The 22,691-nt window shown below is 41.5% G+C and overlaps 1 protein-coding gene across 6 annotated transcripts in view; it reads right to left on the bottom strand.

Moving 5' to 3' along the window:
• Positions 1 to 22,691, bottom strand: part of atp8a1 (ATPase phospholipid transporting 8A1) — a 116,091-nt gene that overhangs the window by 90,372 nt on the left and 3,028 nt on the right. For 5 of the 6 annotated variants that reach the window (XM_019869885.1, XM_019869883.1, XM_019869884.1 and 2 more), the window contains exons 2-4: positions 8,949 to 9,063; positions 3,640 to 3,739; positions 1,312 to 1,410 (exon numbers count right to left, since the gene is read on the bottom strand). In XM_019869885.1, coding sequence (XP_019725444.1) covers positions 1,312 to 1,410; positions 3,640 to 3,739; positions 8,949 to 9,063 — 314 coding nt within the window. Of the gene's footprint in view, positions 1 to 1,311; positions 1,414 to 3,639; positions 3,740 to 8,948; positions 9,064 to 22,691 lie in introns of those variants that run through there. The other variant, XM_019869886.1, reaches the window with a different exon arrangement.

Below are 22,691 nucleotides of genomic sequence, written 5' to 3' on the forward strand. Positions count from 1 at the left end.
GTGTGTGTGTGTGTGTGTGTGTGTGTGTGTGTGTGTGTTACATTAAAGAAATGAATTACAGGCAGGACATTTGCCTGTTTTACAATAATTTGACCTTGAGTGCTTGCTTCATGTCATTATCTTTTTTAATTTAAATTTTACATTTTTTTCTCACTGATTTTTCTCTCTGTCGTAAAGTTAAATATTTTAAAAGAGCCTATACCGGCAAATTAAATAGGTGGGCCAATTAATCGGTTGGGCCCTTCTTATCAGAGCAGTGCCTTTAACCATGCAGCAAACATAACAACCAGGCTAATGTCGTGGCTCAGCGCTGCAGTCGCATCACGTAAACTCGTGAGGTGTGAACACAGAAGGGAAGAGAGCGCGGGTGACCTTTATTTCCAAAGAAGGGAATCAAGAACACTCCATTGCCATGCTTTTCCCCACACAAGAGACCGGCAGAAGGTGTGGAGAAAGTGCTGCGCTCGTGCCTTCAGTACAAGATAGAATCGGACAGTATAGAGTAGCTGTCCAGTGGGACCTGCAGACAGGATTACCTCACAAGCATCACTGCAATACAGTCTGACGCATTGAGTTCACACTTTACCAAAACTAAATACTGTGAAGGAAATTATACATTTTGTAATGAATATGGACCGGTATAAGAATTAATTAGCCCATTGGGAATACTGTATATCATGCGAAATGACTGGGGATTAATTGTGTCTTGAGGCAAAATAGAAAGCGCTACTTGGTTACAAGCAGCAGAGATTCACTCTCTACTCGTTTGCTGTCTAACAGGGGACAGGCAGCATCTACTTTATGTATGGTCTACATTGACGCAGAACTCGACTATGGCAACTCCTGTTGACATCATTAATTCTGCTCAGTCCAACACTAGCATGGGGACGTTCAGAGATTTATATTCAAAACAGGACAGTACATCTACACATTTCCCCAAAGTGGATCAAGCACATATAGTGGAATGCCCACCCCTCATCTTGAATAAAATAAACAAGTGTATTGAAATATTTCAAAGAAGCGAAAGGGCAAACAGTTGTTATGTTTGGTTGGTGCTAACTGCCTTGATGCATAGAGTATATAGGTTAATGAGTCCTATGGGTACCCAGGCAGGCACAGATGTTAAATGAAATGAGTGTGTGCTTGCGTATGTACACACTACACGTGCGCCTATGTAAGTTTGCACGCATTCTGCAGTGATCATGTGATATGATATGAATGCCTCCTGCAGGGAATCTCTCATCTCAAAAAGAACAAGATGTCGATGAGGTACTTTTGAAATACAGTACACATATTTGAAGTTGTTCTCACCAGATCCTCAATGACCTCCTTGACAGCAGCCACAACCAGAATAAAAAGCAGTGGCACCAGCGTTGTCCAGCGGCCGGTCGGAGAAACATCTGGGATTTGCTGGGAGGGAGGGAAAAAAAAATGGAGACAATACAAGTGATGACAAAATGTGTCATGAGTGAGCAAAGTTGGTTAGTACAAGAGTGATCCCAATTTTTCCTTTCACCACAGCATCTTGAATTGAACACAAGATTTTTGCAATGACATTGCTCAAAAACACTGGAGAGTTTAAAGTTGCCAACAATGGCATGATAATGTAGACGTTTAATTTAGTAGTGCTGTCAGGCAATTCTTTTTTTTTTTTAGCTAATCACTTTATTTTTCCGTTATTAATCACAATTGATTGCAGTTTTGCTATTTTGCACAAAGCGCGTAACAGAACTTGAGAAAATCTTGAAATTAATGTAAAATCATCAAATTGAAAGTACAGACGATTTAAAGACTGTTCTAATGGCTTTCTTTGATCCTTAAGTACAATTCTTCTGTAAAACACAACTGCTGAACAAAAGGACCAAAACTGAGCCAGCTTTAGGGGCATTTTTCATATATTCATCTCATAGAAAGAAAGAAAGAATTCTCAAGATTTCTCACTTAAAAGTTTAGTTCTGCCAGGGTTCTAAATTAACACCTGCTACACAAATTGCGTGTTGAAATTCAGTTTGGCCGGTGACGCGTGAAGCAGCCGTGCCGGTACTCCTTTTTTGGAGCAGTCTGAATAACCAAATGGCACATTTGAAGAATGCTCTGAGTTGGAGTGAAGCACTGCACGTATGTTGCATATTTCTGAACGTGCCCACGATGAGGGAACTGGGATTTTGGGGGCGAGTCAGAGCTCTACTCTTCTTGGCCTTGTTTTGTGTAAGATTAATTTCCCCCCAAAAAAATGACATATGCTACTCACAAATGGTTGCGGATATTTGGCTTTTGTGTTTCATGTTTTCACATCTGTAAATGTTCGTACTGTCTTATACATCGTAGTTGGTGGCCATTTTATTGGAAACGGTTGCAACGAACTATGGTTATAATGTACAGATTAGTTATGTCCCTCGAGGTACGTTGTAACGAGGTTTGACTGTATCCCTCACATACATACGGTGTCCTTTAGTTCCCAAAAAAGCACAACTAAAGCACACATAAATTTCCTCATTTTTCAAATAAATCTATGTCACAAAGATTTATTTGCAAACCTGTCATGAAAATGCATTCATTCATTCATTTTCCGAACAGCTTTATCCTCACTAGGGTCGCGGGGGTGCTGGAGCCTATCCCAGCTGTATTCGTGCAGTCGGCGGGGGACACCCTGAATCGGTTGCCAGCCAATCGCAGGGCACACAGAGACAAACAACCACCCGCGCTCACACTCACACCTAGGTACAATTTAGAGTGTTGTCATGAAAATGTCACATGGAATCAGGCTTTTAGGGTCTCAAGGAGAAATAGTATCGCTGAGACTTTGGGAGAGGAGCTTCAGGAGATCTTATTTTAACGTATTGAACAAAGGGTGACTGGCTGGCGACCCTTCTACATGCATACAGTACATCCTCCCCTTAGAACCAAACATAATGATTCTATTTTGGGGTTCCCACATTCAATAATCAAATCTCAGCTAAGCAAGGATACACAGACTTGCTGCTATGAACGTGACATATCTAATCCTCAGAGATGTTTTTGTTCAAGGTTGCACCATCGAGCGATCAACTAATGAAGATGCACCGGATGCTTTTCAAAGCAGTAACGTCAAGGTCACAGAATGGAGGCTTTTGAAGGGAAATACGGTCTGTGGAAATCAAAGTGAAGAATCCTCTCGCTCTCGCGCTTTTATCTCTGAGACGGATGGATTTATGCTACTTTGAATGACCGATGCTGGAGAAAAACATCAATACCCTCCCAAGCGTAATAGACACTATAGTAACATAGCCAATTGAGACGATGCTGGACATTGTAGCTCATTGCATTTTCAATGTAATGACATATAAATATTGTTGAGCCAGGAAAGAAATTGAGTTTCCTTTTAGTAGAACATCGTATTGCATGCATTATTCATAACTCAGGCAGCTTAATGTTGATGCGCGTGTGCGTATGTGTGTGTGTCTTTATGAGTGTATTTTCACAGACAGGACCTTTACAAATGGTGTCTAGGTCAACGCAAACAGTCCATCACTCGCATACTAATGGGAACAAATTGGAGCTGAGAAGAGTCAAGAATTTGTCCAAAAATTTGTTTGCATGCTACAAATGTAGATAAAGTGTATCATGCAACACGGTGATCCCGCTGATTGAAAATGTTACCTGTAAGAGGGCAATGAAGAGGAAAAAAGCGTTGGCTGCCCTCCTGAACTGTGAGTAGAGGAACCTTGGGAGGAAAGTGAGGACATTGTATTTGGCCGTACTGTAAGGAGAGAGAAAAAATGTGAACTATTAAAATAAGTCGTTTCGTAAGTTTATTTTCTGTACTTAAAAGGTCAATAGCATTTTACGAATATCACACATTATCTAGTACACACAGTGGTACTTGAGTTACATGTTTAACATGTTCCATTGCTGAGCTCAGAACTCAATGGCTGGTATTTCGCTGCCGTGATCTCATGCTGGTGCAGCTAAAGCTTGCTCTTAACAAATCGCAACCTCACGGAATCTAACTAAATGGAATCGTTCCACTTAAGTATGTACCGTTCTTGAATCGTATCCATGTACTTATCAAATTGTCCTTTAATGGAGAGATGCACACCTCTTGTTGTTTTACCTTTGGGGAAAATACGACAGTGTATCATTGATTTAAAAGCAACTTGTCCAAGTAAATATTTTATGTTTTATGGATATTGATTTGTTATAATTTATAAATAAGCACCATCAATATAATATATGATAACCATAATTCCATCACTGCATTAAAATTATGGCAAAATAAAGTTGTTGTTTTTTGTGTGGCTAAAAAGAGTAATGCCTGTTTTGGAGAAAAACGTTTTTGATGTCCAATATTTTTTGCAGTGATCATGAATTTCTGTATAAGTACTTGTGAGATCCTCTTAACACAGACTAGGTATGAAAATGAAAATATCTTGAGCGAAGCATGATTCAAGACAAAAGTGATTTTCTCCATCCGATGGTTTTTGCCAACTCAGGATGTGTCAGCGGCTACAGGGTTTTACAGTTCACCATAGCAACAGCAAACAAAGTCATTAATTGTTGATGTTGAGTTTTGTCACTCGAATGAACATGGGTGCGAGGATGTGGATACGTTACTCTAAGCAACAGTTTTCTGTGCCAAAAATACACTTTAATTGCAAAGTGCCACAGAAACTAATGAAAAAAAAAAATCACAGAGCTGCTATTTCGATACCCGCTTTTCATTTTAGCGCTCGCTGGCTGACTCTTCATAAAATGCATTTTCATCAGCTGCGAGGCAATAAATGATTTGGATCAATTACTCTGATTGGTTCTTCACTCATAAAAAGCCTTTTCGGCACTTTCACACAGAACTTTTCCCTCGTCTCGTGGCCCAAATCTGATGCCACGGGTATTTTGATGTGCTGAGATATTACGGTAGCTTTTAACGACACTTTTCAGTGTAAATTTGAGAAAAAGACACCATGGGAAGATGAAAAATGCGTGTGAAATAAAAGGAAATTTGTAGTAGTAATTATATGTAGTAGATCCTTCAAAACAAGGTAAGGTTTTCCACGTATGGTCTTTCAAGGTGAGCGAGAGGGGGACAGAATGAAGGCAGCAAAGAGCCAAGCATTTCTCAAAGCGCGGTGCACTCCAATGCTAGCAGCTCACAAAAGTCTGATGAAGAGCCTTGTCAAAAGTAGGGAGCGCTCAAGAAAAGTTCCAAGTGACTGAGTTTTGTCTCACTCAGCAAAGTCTAATTGGTTTTTAGTGGACATTGGATTGGTGTCCACAGATTGTCTTCTCAAATACGAGTACAACTAAAGGTTCTCTGTGAGCGTCCATTTGCGTCACTCAAGATACAATCTGCAATAAAATACCATACTGATCAAATTACTGGACTCCAAGATAACAGTTTGTGTATTATCTTGGTTCAAAGGTACAGTACATGAGCATGTTCCCAAGCTGCAAAAAAAATCAAGTATAAAGGTGTAGAAAAACAAAACCTGTGTGACAACTACCCGAATGATACAACATTCTTTCCTGAACAGGCATTATAATTATTCTCTGAAAGATTATTATTACTATTATTAGGAGAAGGTCATAACCCAGCCGCTGGGGGGCAGTGCCCTCCCCTGGGGGTGCACTGTTCCCCAGTGCCGGTCCCAAGCCCGGAGAAATGGGGAGGGTTGCGTCAGGAATGGCATCCGGCGTAAAACTTTTGCCAAGACGACCATGCGAGTTGGTAGGACGGTTTACAGGGGCGGATGGAAATTACTGACTCGCTGTGGCGACCCCTGAATAAGGGACGTGCCGAAAGGAGAAGAAGAAGAAGATTAGGAGAAGGTCATGTTCCCCTTTTTCATATTATTTTTAGTAGGTAGCTGAACAAGGAAGTGGCATTAGCCTACAATATGTATCTCTAATTGTATGTGCGTGTTGCATTTATCTACAAGTGTTACACAGGGTGTCCAAGCAATCAATATTTCACAGCAACCTTCCGAGCACTTCTGCTTTGACTTCTATTTATGGGAGCTTCCTATATTGTTCATCCCAAATGAATTGTGTGTGTATGTATGTATGTATGTATGTATGTATGTGTGTGTGTATATATATATATAGGGGGAGTTGAGGTTGTACATTTGGAAAAATACTTGAGGGAAAATAAATATGCCTGTAGGTTTGCTGAAAACTGGTCCTTCACTTTACAGTATGGTATGACGATGACTTCAGTTCAGAGAACCTCAAAGGATGAGCTTCGTCTTTGGCTTTTCAATAATAATAGATATTATTTATTATGCACTTTACAATTTGGATAACACATTTCAAATTGTACACTAAAAGCAACAATAAAAAGCAATATAATGACACAAACAAAAAGAGGAAAAAGAATATATAAAATAAAAACACCCACTTGATAAAATCGGGGGAAAAAAAAAACATGAAACGAGCAGATGAAAGTTATGTGAATTACAGTTAGTTACAGACTCCGGCATGACAAGAGGCCATAATTTACCATGGTTGACTTCTTTTTACATGTGACGTGTGAACATTAAAAATGAGATTGACTACGCCTTTGTCATTTCTCATGAAAGTTAAGACTTCTTTTTACACTTGTATGAAAGTTTGAAACTTTTAAAAGGTTACTTTAAAATGTCACTTTTTATGAGGATGGCATTTTGACGTAGGACTTTTCTTTAATGGAATGATTGATAAATTAACTCAGGTTTCAACTACATTTAGTAGGGTTCCTGCTTTGATCTACTGTAAAGATTAGTTGAAAAACTGTAGCTGGTATGGTGACCTTTAGCTTCACCATATTGCTTGATACTTAGCAAACTAATGCCTGCAAAAAGGACATGTCAGTCTGACAGTGCTAATGCATAATGACTGGTTTAGTCCTCCCTCGAGGTAGCATCGAAATGGTGGGTGGCAAATCTGACGTTTTAGCCTTTAAGCCGCGGCTTGATTATTCTTATCTGCCAATACAACACTCATCTTGCCTAAAAGATCACGTGGACAGTGTCTCCTTGGTACTTTTTCACTCAGTTTGACTCTTTGTTTGATCTGACAAGGCAGCACTGTGGTCCAATCTCTCATGACTATCCAGTGAACTTCCTCCTCTGAAAAAGAAGCGGAAACACTTAGCGCACTGCCTAATGGAAGATTATTTTCAACCAATGTCCGAAAGGACTGAGGCCGTGTGAGGAAGGCACTTTCTTTCCTCGTCAGATAAATTACAGCCAAAGCCCGAGTAATTTCATGTCTAACCTTTAATCGACTTTTCCTACCTCAGCAATTATGTTTTACAAAACTGCTCACTGTTGTTTCAAGTAATGTATCAACATTTAGCGAATGTTGACCCAAAAAAAACCCCAAACAAAAAAAAAACATAGGGAGAGTACATTTTTAATTTTTATGTCAATTAATTACATCCAACCTCAAACTGTTGCCATCATCGTCTATGTATTAAATTAACATGTATTTTCATAAAAGTACCATGAAACGAAAAATAAAAGCACTAAAAGCAGAAAAATGCTATTTAACGCCAGGTGATGCCCATTGAACTGAAGTATCACAAGATTTCACCAACTCGCTACAGTTCAACTGCAGCTGAATAAATGCTATGTGGCGTGACATTTTTTAAATATACTGTAAATATGGTAGAAAATGAAACGCATATGTGCAACTATAGAGCAATGTTAAACCTCTATTCTATGCCCAAACAGTTACATAGAGTAAATTCACGGCCAATACTGAAATGGTGAAATAAAATGAAAGGAAAGCTACATCCACATTTGAAATCATGTGTTAAACAGCTCTTTACAGAATGGAATACTTTGTACTTTGACTGTTACATGTTTACCTGTTTGTTTGTTTGTTGTTTTTTGGGGGGGCGCAGGGGGGTTGTTCTTTATACAAAGGAGCTCCAAAAAAATATATATATATATGTAGTAGGAGTGAAAGAAACATTGGGAATACAACAATGATCTCATGATGTCTCTTAGCGACCATCGGGTGTGAAAATTCTGTTCCCGCATGAGATTGTATCATTGTTCACCTGATCCAAGGTAAACACAGCTGCACACACAGGTTTCCTGACACTGACAAGCTGGTCTTACCAGTACTATCTTTTGGTGATCTAAACCAGTTTGGAACATTTTCCTCATGGGTGATCAAATGCAGAATCAAAGGGTACACTTATTTGAAGCAGAATAACAAGAAGTCATTAGACTTAACCCGTGATGTGGGAAATGTGCAGTTAATTAACTGTAGATGATCCAGGTCATGTGTTAATGTCCACGTTTTGTTCTTCACGGTCCGTTTAGCATAGTACATTTCATGGACCCAGGACGACGACAACAACAACAAAACAACAAGAGAGTGCGCACAACCATCAAGTAACTTAATACATTGATGGTTGCGCCCTTCTTATTGTTTCATTCATGGTTGTTTAACTGTGTGTGTGCATATGTGTGGGTGCGTGCGTACGCGTAGAACTCGTGCAGCCAGAATGCCAACAGTAATATTCCTTGACAGGGGATGGCCTGACCTGACATGCTTGACCTTTAATGCTAAAAGCAGCACAATCTTAAGAGAGGAAGTGACAGTCACACTGGAAAAGTGCTGACTTTATGGAGTTGTGTCCTGATTTCCAGCTAACTAGTCATTATTATGCATACAAATCAAGTCATTTAAAAAGCACAATAGTCACATGATCATCAGTATATAATAGAATTGTTTGTTCACATCCCTGTGGATCAGTTTTGGGTTAAAGGCAATAACGGGTGGTATTACATTTAATTAAGTGCAGCTATAAAACGTGCCATACAGCTGCCATGGACCATGGCAGCTGTATGGCACGGACTGGAAAGCAATTGCAAAACACTAATGAGCCTATGCCTAAGATGTGTAAATGCTCTTTCCCAGGGGTTGCTGGTCCCCATTAACCGTGAAAATGAGGGATTACTCTATCAGGTAATTCTTACCTGACCCTGTTGCTGCAAAACTTTGTAAACTGTGGCTGGTTCAGGTAAATCAATCGGGCATCTTCTTGGTCCGCTAAAGATGTCTTTTCGGAAGCATCCTCTGTCTTCTCATAGCCTGAAAGATGAAATGACAAAACAGCCTCTATCAGGAATGTGTTGATCGTAATAATAGGCAAAAGAAGGGTGGTGAACGGAGTCGCACAAGAGATGTAGACAAAAAAAAAAAAAATGAAACTCATAAAAGCAACGATCCTGCTGATGTGAGCAAAAAAAAAAAAAAAAAAAAGTACTCTTCATGACTCAACATGTCAAAACTGTGTTCATGATGTTGGTGTTGCACATTGATGAGGTTATAATGCATGGGCAGAGTATCTGATCCATTGCTGAAGTACACAGACTCCCCACCAGGTTCAACAAAGTGAGATGCAGCTCCATTGGCAAAAACCAAGAAAGCAAACGATGTCTGTGTAAGGGTGGCAGAGATCTACAGTACGAGCCAACATAGGTTCCCACTTGCTCTGATTTGAGATGGACAAAGCCCAAATATTGAATATCACATAACGACAACTGATTCAGGTTTACAACTTCGGGGAAACACCGAGAAATGAGCTTCGCAGACTACAATGAGTCACAGGGCAATTCCCACCTTGACTGTAAATCAGTACAATCTTATAGATTGGTTGAAATTTAAAATACAGTACTTCTTTTGGCACCCTAGATGTCCGTAAACAAAGGCGATTAGTGACATTGGAACTGTTGGCTGAATAGCTGTACGGATCATACAAATTCCAGCCAACTGAAAAGCCAGTTCCAAAGAGAAAAACCACGTAAATGCGGGCGAAGAAGAGCAAACTCTCTAAACAGTAACCCAAATCTGTAGTGGCTCTTTGCTCTAATTGCCCCACGGGGATAAATAAAGTTTTCTGAATCTGAATCTGAATCTGAATCTGAATTTTGCACACACTTGATTGTCTCACAGCTGTCATTGGGTGGTACTACTGCAGGATGGTACCCTTACATTACGAAAAGTCTTTTAATATTTATTTGTCTTCGTTTATCGTAGTTGCTTGTTATTGATAACACCAGTGTAGCATGCTCTGCCGGAGACAAACTCCTTGTGTGTTCTACATACTTGGCCAATAAAGATAAGATAAGATAAGATAAGATATCCTTTATTTGTCCCACACTGGGGAAATTTACAGCCTTCAGCAGCAAGATTGTGGGTAGAAAGAAGAGAAAAGAAAACACAGTTCAATTAAGTGCAATATAAATACAAATATGGATAAGGTCAATAAGTTCAATTAAGTGCAATATAAATACAATAGTCACAGTACTATTCACATTCACATTTGTTGTCATATCATTTAAATAATTTTATGATTTATTTATTTACTCATTTTTTTATTCAGCAGCCTGACAGCAGTCGGTAGGAACGAGCGGCGGTATCTCTCCGTCTTGCAACGCGGGTGTAACAGTCTCTGACTGAAGGAGCTACCGAGTGCTGTCAGGGCGGGCTGGAGGGGGTGGGAGGGACTGTCCAACATAGCTTTTAGCTTAGCTAGCATCCTGCTGTTGCCCACCTCCTCCAGAGTGTCGAGGGGGCCAGACCTGGCCTTCCTGACTAGTCGCTCCAATCTCTTCCTGTCCCGGGCCGAGATGCTGCCTGACCAGCAGACAATGCCATAATGGATGGCCGAGGCCACCACCGAGTTATAGAAAGTCTTAAGGAGTGACCCCTGAACCCCAAAAGACCTCAGTTTCCTGAGTAGGAAAAGTCTGCTCTGACCTTTCCTAATCAGGGTGTCCGTGTTAGTCGACCAGTCCAGTTTGTTGTTGAGAAGAACACCCAGGTACTTGTAGGAGGTCACCCTCTCTATGTCCATACCCTGGATGTTCATCAGTGCTGGTGAGGACTGTTGCCTGCAGAAATCCACAACCAACTCCTTAGTTTTCCTAGGGTTGATCTGGAGTTGATACTGCTGGCACCAGTCCACAAAGTCCTTCGTCAGTCGCTTGTACTCCCGATCGTCCCCCTCTGTAATGAGGCCAACAATCGCAGAGTCATCGGAGAACTTCTGAAGGTGGCAGTTTGGAGTGGCATGTCTGAAGTCCGAGGTGTAGAGGATGAACAGGAATGGAGCCAGAACAGTCCCCTGCGGCGCTCCCGTACTGCAGAGAAGCCTGTCCGACTCACAGCTCTGCACCCTTACGTATTGCGGCCGGTTTGTGAGGTAGTCTATAATCCATGCTGTGAGATGGTGGTCCACTCCGGCGTTCTGCAGTTTGTCCCTCAGTAGGTTGGGTTGGATGGTGTTGAAGGCACTGGAGAAATCAAAGAACATGATTCTCACAGTGCTCCCAGCCTTCTCCAGGTGAGACAGCACTGAGTGGAGGAGGTAGATAATGGCGTCTTCCACTCCGATGCCAGACTGATAGGCAAACTGCAGCGGGTCCAGTGCCGAGCTCACCAGCGGTCGAAGGTGAGCGAGGACGAGTCTCTCCAGCGTCTTCATCAGGTGAGACGTCAGCGCCACCGGTCTGTAGCTGTTCAGCTTCTTAGGGTGGGGGTTCTTGGGCACTGGGACCAGGCACGAAGTTTTCCACAGCTGTGGAGCTCTGCCCAGCTTCAGGCTCAGGTTGAACATATGCTGGACAATGTCACACAGCTGGTCAGAGCAGGTCCTGAGGAGCCGGGAACTGATTTTGTCTGGACCTGCTGCCTTCCTCACATTCATCTTCCTCAGTTGGTTCCTCACCTGTTCTGTTGTGACGGACAGGCAGGAACCAGGTGACAGACTGAGTTGTTGGGAGCAGGTCAAAAGAGGAGGGGGAGGAGAAGAAGTCGTCAGTGAGAGTGGGTGCAGCTGGTGGTTGGGGGAAGGGACAGACGGCTTGTCGAATCGGTTGAAAAAACTGTTCAGTTCATCTGCCCAGTCCTTGTCCTTCTCAGTCAATGTCTTTGGGCTGTTGTGGCCTGAGATGGTTTTCAGGCCCCTCCAGACACCAGTGACATTGCTGGCCTGTAACTGGTCCTCCAATTTCGTCCTGTACGTCTTCTTCCCCTCTCTGATCTTTCTTCTCAGCCGAATCTGCACGGCCTTCAGCTCCTCTCTGTTTCTCGACATAAAAGCTCTCTTCTTCTCCTTCAGGAGGGCCTTTATGTCGGGATTAATCCATGGTTTGTTGTTGGAGAAACACCGCACAGTTCTGGTGGGTACGGTGTTCTCCTCACAAAGATGATTCTGATTCTGATTCTGAACGGCCAGGGTAAAGATTCAAACCCCAAATCTAAGAAATGCGACACCTACATGATAACGACTCAAACATTGCTCTCCCTGAAGAAATTTGTAAGATACTTTTGCTATGTCCCAGATGATCGGACGGAGCAGAGCGAAAGGCTGACAGACAATCAAATTTTAAACGAGTTGGCAAACAACTTGGAATGTGACACAAACGTTCATAGGAAATATGGACCAAAAATCAAACAAGAATACAGAAAAAAAAAGACAAAACAGAGCGAGATGGAACAAAGTGTTTCAACTTGTGTTGTCAAGACAACATAAGCCAAGACCAAGACTTTAAGGGGTTAAAACCAAGGCAGGTTAAAACGTAAGATAATGTTTGGAGAGCGTGTGAGGAAAATAGTATGATTTGTTTGAAAGCTGTTCAAAATCAATCTAACCCCTTATCCAAAATGAACTCTTTCCAAAATATTTCTCCAGTAAGAATTACAAAATATTCAATGAAATACTGTGCATGACGACATGGTTTTCGGTTTGAGAATGAGTTCTGACACCTCTATTTCTGAGTATAAGGCAAACCCACAACAAAGTTTTGTTGTGAGTTTTTGTTGTCTCCCTTTCCCTTGGACTGTACATGTACGTGGTGTCGTGAGGACAAGGACAGGCCTAGCTTCAATGAGTCCTCAAAGACACGTGCCCTCCAGTTTAAAATGAAAAGCGAGATCCTGGCAACTGGTGTCACTCTTCCTGCTCTGCTCCCAACTCATTCTCGCCACAGCGCTTGCACTTTCTCCCTGGTGTTACACAAACCCTGAATCTTACATTACCCCTCTTGTTATTTTAATGATCCTCTTGGCTACACTGAGAGGATTGCCAAGGAGTGACAAGCAGGCGCTCCTTTTCCCACCACCCTCCCCACTTGCCTTACCATGTGCTCCAGGGCTAAAAATAACCTCGCACCCACGTAGTCATTTCGGTCACCAGGGGAAACACGGGTCGGCTATCCAGCGCCATTACACAAGAGCCCACCCAGACGTCAAAACGGTGCAGGTGATTTATTGGATTAGCGAGGTGGTGACGAAAGACCGTGTGAGGATTCAGAGGGAAATACGGAGGGAGCATGAAGGGTGCCGTCCTGTGCTTGAGAGAAGAAACGTGCTCTAGGCAATCGGGAATACCCTCTTATGTCACATGCAACACTTGTCGCTACAGGTCATCCATGATTGAACCATCAGGCTTGGATATTTCGCCCTTTTTCCCCAGTTTTGTAGGTATCTTTCTAATCAGCGATTTGAAAAGTTGTGAATGGATATGAAGGAAATACAGTGTGTAGTTTGATTTTGTATAACCCCAAAAACTTTTTATCACTGTCTGCATTTCGGATGGGCATTGGACTTATTTTCTTCGGCCGAACATTTACAATGAATTAGTCCTTCAAAATTTGGATTTTTAATGAGATAAGAAAAGCTCTCCGACTGTTCTGAACTCTTGTTTCAAATAATGCTGCCAGCATGAGTCATGTGGGAAGGTAGTTAAAAAAACAAAGTTTTCTCAGACAGCAAACTACTTGACAATGTGCTGCTGGTCGCAGTCAAAGCATTAACTCCAATTTTTGGCAATTCCGCCCAGACATAATTAATTCATAAATCCCATGCAAATGCCTGGATTACGATTAAACATCAACGATTGATAAATTAACAGATGAGCATCCCAGCCCTGGTCTGGCTCTTGAATCCGACACCGGATTTCAATGTAATTTGGTGCCACAGAAGAAATCCATGTGCAGCACTCTGCTCTAGTAATTGGAATTCTAAGACAATGGTACAGCCAGCGCCATTTATTGACTCAACCAAACCACAACCATCTTTTGGGTGACAAGCATGATTTATCTGCACCAAAAACACATTCTCTAATCTCTATTGTGCACACTCCTAGATGCAAGTATGGGAATCCTTGGAGTAGTTCATATCACATAGAGTAGTATCGGGACTTGGGGCTTTAAAGAGACCGAAAGGATTTTGAAGCATATTTTTATGTCAGAGAATTGATGAGTGAAGTGCTGATAGACAGTGAGTGCCTGAATGCGACTCACACAACGTCTATAATCACAGATTTGAGGTCAATAGCGACTGAAGTGAAGTTTGGGTGATCACGGAGTTAGTGTCCACAAAGACTTATGAAATGAGCGAGCTGGCGTCTGAGAGCAGCGAAAGGCTTTAGTTGGAAAGCTCGCCAAGGCTGTGATTGATGCTGTGTCTGTGCATTGTAAATGAGCCCTCGATGCTCCGGAGTTTGTGTTCCCTTGCCAGGTACTGCATTGCACCAGTTGAGGCTGCCATTGCTGCTGCTTAGCTCCTTGTACACCCTCAACATTGCTGCTTTCACACAAGGGGTTTGCAGGAACAAAAAAAAAGTCACATTGCATATGACACTGTTCTGATGACAATTTTTAATTCGGCACTGAGGGGGAACCAGTCGATCTACGTTCCAACCCTCACCTATGGTCACAAGCTATGGGATGTGATTGAAAGAATGAGAACCCAGATACAAGCTGCCAAAATGAGTTTTCTCCACAGGGTGTCCGGGCTCTCCCTTAGAGATGAGTGGAATCTCACTCTGTATGCTTATTTCAGAGCACTGGCTAGAAATGATATGGCTTCATTCTTTCAGAATGAATGCTATAGATGTGGTGGAGCTGTGTATGTGTGTGTGTGTGTGTGTGTGTGTGTGTGTGTGTGTGTGTGTGTGTGTGTGTGTGTGAGATTGTGCAGTCTAGTCCAACATTTGCACACGTAACAATTATCAAGTGACATGTTTAATGAACATGGCGGCCATATTATTTTTAAAAAGGTTTTTAAAGTCATTAAATTATATGTAAAATAATGACATTATCAAAAATAAAATATTTCACATATTTACGCCATTTATGGTAGTCAACAGTCAACAGTATCTCTTTAAGTAACACCACCAAATATAACTGTGCCTTTCACTTATGAATATTTCTGGAAAGAGGTATTAATTCCACCTTAAACTGGCTTTATTGAACAGACGTACAATATAGTTTGGCTGTAGTTTATGCCAAATAAACTAAACAGACTATTTTTTTTCACTCATTATATTTTTTTCCTTCAATTGTTTAGTTTTTTAAAAATCAGTTTTGCAATCTCTGCATGTTGTGCTTTGAAATTTACAGACATGTTTTTGGCTTTCGGGTGTATTTAATAACAAAATCAAAATTAAAGCGAATGCTGCAACTGTCCAAGCATTCTTTTTTCTTTTTTTTTTAAGAATTTTCTGACCTTGGTCTTTTCACGGTCTTGGCTTGTCTCAATATTGGTCTTGACTCTCAAAAGATTTGCTCTCTGTCCATGTTTCATTCCGAGACAATCATGCCATGGTTTTGTCATTCAATAAACGTAATACAGTGCAGTATGTGGAGGCTCAAAAACCAATATAAAATGCAGTTTTCCATTGCAAAGTGTCGGTAAATGTGCAGGGCTCAATCGGTAGTGTGGATGTGAGTCGCCAACTGTCATTTTTTTCACAGTGGTCGGGTTCTGCCGCATCGTGCATCTAGCAGCCCTTAGGCAAAGAACTGTAAGACTCTTAAGAGCAGTTCAGCGCTTGTGTGTTAACACCAACCACATCTCTTGTTCTTCTGCATCTACTCTCAATTAAAAGCTATAGTTGAAAAAGGTCCTGTGCTTAGAATAGCCTCTCGTCAGTGTCAAGCGTGAGAAGGGATTTATGGAGGGAGAGAATCTCCCTCTCTAAATAACCACGCTGTTTCCTTGGATCCCAATCAGTATGGATAATGTGCTAAGCCACCGAGGTCGCGGTGTGAGCTACCTTTATCGTCGTCTAACTGCGAGGTGTACCTTTTTTTCCTGCACTAATAAGATTAGCTGCAGTTCTGCCACATCTCATCAACAAGGAGTCCGGCCTTCCCGCAGAATGAAAAGCACCTGAGCTAGGTGGCTATTTGACAAAAGAAATGAGAACAAACCAAACAAGCCTTGGTGTGACTTAGAAAGCAAGAGGAAACAGCTCTGGAGGAAAAGCCTCTGGAGGATGTGGTCAATGCCAGTCAGCGTCGTAATAGATTTGCACGCCGGCCATATGTGAGGATTATTGCTTGTGTCAGCCAACAGACAACAGGGAGGAAAGAGAGTCTCAAGGGGTCACATATTTTAGAGACGGTGCCCCGTGGGCCTAGGAAAGAACATATGCTAGTCTTCTCACTTTTGTGGACTATCCAGAGGTTCTAAACATTCTCAAATATCTTTTGAACTGTGTATGAACTGCTAACATACATCGCACAAGGTTGGGTTTGTATTAAATGAGTATTTGAGGGATAATCCTTTAAATCTTGATAATTTTGTGACACATCACTGGAAGATAAACAAGTCAAAGCGCAAAAGGTCCTCGATGAGATTTATGACATCTGGGGTGGTAATGCGTTAGCTCGGGTCAAGCCGAAATAGAGGGGGTGGCAAATAATTGTGGTCACGGCCGTCAACGCAGGGAAGATGAAATACACCAAATGGCATTCATGACAGGGACAATGATAGAATTATGGTCAACAATTACCAGTCAGTGCTTATGTTCATCGTGCATCCACAAAATATGCTGAGAATATTGTGATATATTGATCTAATCTGAAGTACAATTCAGCTCAACAGTTCAATTACAATGTACAATAAGATCTACTGTAGTTGACGACAACTTCCAAAACTTGAAGACTAAGGTCCGTCGGTCCACCGCTGGCGTCAGATAATCCATTTGAAGCAAAACTTAACGTTGATCCAGAGTCAAATCTATCTGACGTGATGGAGAATGGGAACTCATGAATCAGTGAGGGAGATTGCCCATAAAATTTCAAAAAGGGTGCATTTGATCTGCATGCTGAAGAACGAGGCTGCCAAACGATTCATTCAATCATAATACCAATACTTTTAGGAGGGTGGAGGGCGCATCTTGTGGCTCGTCGCATTGATATAAATCCACTGCATTTTCAAGGTAAAACAATTGGCATTTTTGGGTTCTCCAAATCCAACACGCCTCAATATTATTTTTATCTGCTCATCGCTGCTGACGAAAGATCTATCTATTATTCATTCATGGTAGATTAATATTTCAGTAGACAGAGCAGCCACAGTCTATTCATAGGAATCCCAGTCCCGACATGAACACCACGCGCACCATCGTCTTTGCCATTTGTGAATGAGGGGCAGAGCTGCAGGGGGGCTATAAATACCGCCTCCATTTAAGCTACAGCAACATCGATAAGTCGCTTATCAGATCACAATGCTGTAACCGGCCCTTGCAGCGACAACAGGGCAGCTGCAGGATTAATCTCCCTCTCTCTATAGGCTCAGCAGACTTCATAGGAACCGCCAAGGGACACGAGATGGCACGGGCAGCTGGGGCTATCTGTGACATCACGGGGGCTGGCCTGGCTCAGATTAGCAAAGGATCTGCATAGAGGGGAAGCTTTCCCCGACTTTATGAATGGTCAAAGTGAGGCTGAGTCCAGTGATGTGCAGTCCACTGAGGCAGAAACAGACAGACTGGATCGTTATTGATGCTCTTGGCTGACTGTAACCTTAATATGAAGTAGTCTGGCATTTGTACTCTGAACAATAGATCCAGTTGATGATTGGATCATACCACTGCATAATTTAAGGTTAAATCTGTTCAAGGCATTTTTGTTGTTGTTGTTGTTGGTGGTGGGTTTTTTTGTTTGTAGGTTTTAAGATATGCTGTATCCACTTCAAAATACAGTACCCGAAGGTTCAGTCAAAGCTGTGAAAAATCACAGCACATTGAAAAGGAAAAAAAAAAAAAAAAAGAAATCAGTCCGAATGTGGCACACTATCAAACAACAACATGTGAGAGAGAGAGAACAAGCGAGATTGTTGTGTATTAAGTACTCCTCGGCAAGGAGAAAAATTTAATTAAATAGAGATTGGGGTCACGAGAAAACAGCACACTAGCAAAGTAGAGATCGTGGCGCCATCCACAGCTAAGGCACAGCAGCAAGATCAAACATACAGTAGCGTGTGATTATGTTTCCTTCTAATCGTTTGACCTTTAAATGCTACAAAAATGTGACAATGACAAACCTGCTTGACAAGACAGTGGTTTGTGTCACCCATGTGGCACGAACTTGAGAACTGAGAGGAATGGCGTGCTAAGTTTTCTTGTGTTGCCGATCGGACGACACCTTTCCATTTGCCTTCCGACTGACCTCGTCCTCCGGAGACACGACCACACGAATTTATGGCACGTGCAGGCTCGGGGAGCTTTCCTGCTGCTCATGCATGCGTGCGACAGACCAACAACACAATTAACACTTTGAGTGTTGCGAGTGAGGTTATTATGATTTTATTTTAGGTTGCCGCTACTGAGTTAGTGAATTACCGCAAGTATTAACTGACTTAACAACAAGCAAACTAACATGATGGAACTGCAAAGAAATCACTGATTGTAGTTAGGAAAACTTCTACATCTAATTATCCATCCATCAATTGGTGTTGCAACATTCTCACCAGTTTGTGATCCACCAGGCACATAAAGTTCTCTCTCATGTCAGATGTGAGCAGTTTTCCCCAGTCTCCCTTCGAATATCAGTATCGTTATTCAGGCAGATTAGACTTAAGGTGTGTGTCAATGACTGAATGGCAGAGATAGCTTGAAGAAGTACTAGTCGACTTTGCCATCTTCAAAAATTGCTGCGAGGGTAAATGGATGCTGAAAAGCAGCGATTAACTAGAAAAACACAACAATCATTTGGTCAATGCATGGATTCATTCCCACAGTTTACCTGCCCATCGCCACTTCAGTGTCAATTTGCAGGAGAGGATTTGGCAGATAAACCGTGGCTCGTTGCCATTTGTCTTGCTTTAACACGCATGGCTTCAGATAGTCAGTTTCGAGAGTGGATCCAGCCATCAACAATCTTTTACATCAGTAAGAAAGTCAAACTTTTCTCATTCAGCACGGTTTGCTTTTTATTCATTTTTATTTACACTTTTTGTTTTAAAGATGACTTCCAAGATGAACGTACTTACAAGCCATGAGTATCACGTTTCCATGCGCACCAGCTTGTAACCATGAGGAGTAAAGTAAAACGGCAAGCTCGCAAAGTCATCAAAGCATTAAATTGATAGTTCAAATCAGTATTATTCATATCGTTGCTGTCCTGTGAAAATTACGTTTGCCCATTTTTGTCATTTCGCAATTTCTGTGTGAAACTTTCACGTTTCAGACCTCCCGTTAACGTTAACATTTTTTAAATGACAAAAATGGACACATGCGTTTTTTTCTCAGGACAGCGACAATCAGCTTGTGGCTAATTTAGGCATCATGAGCCGCAACTTACTAATTCAGCCACCATGATTTTATGATTTATGCTGATTTCTGATTAAAATATCAATGTTTGGATATGATACACTGAAAGCACTGGAAGCTAACTGGAGCTAATGCAACCAACTGATATTATGTGTGATGCTTATGTCAAATAAGACAAGCTAAAGCCTAATTTACCAAATCGATTATGATTGGGGCAGCACGGTGGACCAGGAATTAGCACATCCATCTCACAGCACTGAGGTGTGGGGTTTGAACCGCCGTTCGAGCCTTCATGTGCGGAGTTTGCATGTTTTCTCCGTGCTTGCATGGGTTTTCTCTGGATATGGTGGTTTCTGCCAACATTTCCAAAGCACACAAACATGTTCACTGAATACAGTACTCAAAATTGTCCATATACAGTATATGAATGTCTGTGCGAAGAGTTGTTTACGTTTGTCCATGTGTTCCCTCCATTTGGCTGGCAATCAGTCCAGTGTGTACTCTGTGCCGAAAATCAGCCGTGATCGGCTCCAGCTCACCCGCGAGACGAGGGAAGATATGTGGTACTGTGTTGCAGGAGTGCCCCACCATTTTTGACCCAAGATCTACTTTTAAATGAGCCAAGCTCCCAAGCTTGAGCAGTTAAATGCTAATATTGCAAACTCACACAACTATTCCAGCCTGCAGTTTACTTACCCTGCAATTTTTTTTCTTGCTCTCCTAAAACCAGTGACTAGACATCACATCACTCTCTCGCTGCTCCTCTCTCAAAAGCACACAGACACGCATACGTATGTCAATGTGCACAATGAGCACTCTCCTTAACTGACTCTAACCTCACATTGAACAAGACAGAAAAATACACCAGATACAAAGCAGGTTGATCTTTAAATTTGAAGAAAGAAATTCGCTGCCTACCTTCGTGGAAGACCGGACATTGGCAGGCGGAGGAAGGGACACACTTTTGTAGTGTGTAAAGCCTATTTTGTGAGGAACATCCTTATACCAGCCTCCGGTGTGCCATTTTAAAATGCTGCTCCAGATTCCCTTTATTTGCCAATGCCATTATTGTATTGCCAATTAAACAAATGGGCTTTGAAAGAGAATAAGCCCAAAAAATATCTTCAAGGCTCTGATCACTAGATGCAAGCTACTGTTGACTGCTGTTAACTTTCTGTCAAGCAGGTCATGTACAAAAAAAAAAAAATGTGGAGCTGAGACTGATAGGATGCGTAGGCCGTAGTGTACACCAACACAAAATACATTAAAAAAAGAAGACACACACACACACACACACGCACACACAAACGCACTCACACACTGAAAAAAAAAATTACTTTTTTTTTTTTTTTTGAAATCCCCCGACACCTCGCTCGGTCAAATCAGTGCCCAGTCTACCAGTAATCGAAATCAACTGGCTGGACAAACGTGGTATAGAACATAACTGGATGGGTGCATCCTAATCTGCAAAATTGTAACTTTATCTTTAATCATCTGCTCACAACATTTCAATTAATAGTTGTGGCGCTTTCAAATGGGATTGTGGAGGACACTTTTGGAATGTGTTATAATCAGAGAACATTGCCATCATACTTTACATCAATGTTTGTTTGTTTGATTGATTGTTTTTTGCCAGTAGTGTGTACTGTCAGTCAATGAATGTCACCTCGGTACGTTTATTTTGGCAACAACATAAGGGCGCAGACAGACAGGGGCAGTGAGGGGTGAGGTGGCACGTGGTGGGCAAGGCTCGGCAGTGTGCACTGATGGGCATGCGGCTGGCGGATTAAGAGCTAAGTCTGGCAGAGAGGGCTGGCCTTTCTCTTGATGGAGGCTTGCCTCGTGTGCTATTTGATTAAAAAAATAAGAAAACTGTTAGGTGGCGGGTGTGCTGAAAATGAAGAAAAAAAAAAGGTTTCTCAATTAGTCTATAGTTGCTGGTTTATTCCAGACTTTTCACTCCTGCAACTGCAGCAGAGGCATCAATTTTCTATGGACTCCATATTAGTGTTGAATTATTTAGCTTTGTTGCAGTAGAATGCGCAGGTCTCCGGTAACAATAACACAAAGTTCTCAGTTGTGGTGCTGAAAAGGATGACAAATTGCCTTGTAATTGCCAGCTCAAAGGTGGCATTTAAAAAGCTAGTGGCACATTAGCAGTTGTGTGCGTGTTTGCAGAGAGATGCAAAGACGTACACTCACCACACAGCCACATTTGGTACAAATCTATTGCTATAATACAATCACACCCGCAGCCATTCTACTTTTGTAACATTTTTCCAACTTATTTAGTTACATAGATGGGGCATTGTAATAGTAAAATGTAATAAGTAATCATGCTCTCAGTATGCTGCAGTGCACTTCTAGACCACTGCAAACTACAACAATATTACATACAAAATACATTACAGCTGAAACTATAATGTGGTGATTCCTAACCAGTGCGCCGTGGGCCATTAATGCTCTGTGGGAAATTATCTAATTTTAGTTCAGTGGTCAGAAAATTACATGATTATTTATTTACAAATAATACACTAAATTACAGTGATAAGCAGAACAATGTAATGTTCTTATAGCTTCTTGTAGATGGCACAAGGTACATAATTAGCCTGTGGAGACTGTGAAACACAACTCGCTCATATTTATTCGTGCTCCAGTAGACATTTCCCGAATGTAAATAGAAATGTTAAATTATATAGTATTACGAAATATGAGAGATAATTATACCATACAGGCGTACTGAAATTAAAACATTAAAATAAATAAACAAATCTGCTGAAACTCTGCTAACAAGTAGTGCTGCCACTAGAAAAACATTTTTTAAATCAATTATTCTACTGATTTTTACATTGATTAATCAGACAAAAATTTATTTTGCGCCGTTCAAAAAAAATGTGCATGTGAGATGCAGGTACACATTTTCACCCGTTTATCAGAGTTTTTCAGATGGAGTTATATCATTCCACCTGCCTCAATGCATTCCAAGGGCCGTCAACTGTCAGCAGATTTTCGCAATTCAAAGCCCGGCACATAAATATCGTGAAATTCTATACATTAGGGGTTCCCCAGTAGACAAGTCTGTCTCAAAAGCAGGGGTGGCCAGTGGACAGTCTTGGGCATTTGATCAGGCTAGCTTTAAAATTCCAGC

Source organism: Hippocampus comes, unplaced genomic scaffold (assembly GCF_001891065.2).
Source record: "Hippocampus comes isolate QL1 unplaced genomic scaffold, H_comes_QL1_v1.1 scaffold9, whole genome shotgun sequence".
In the NCBI taxonomy this organism is placed as follows: Eukaryota; Metazoa; Chordata; class Actinopteri; order Syngnathiformes; family Syngnathidae; genus Hippocampus; species Hippocampus comes.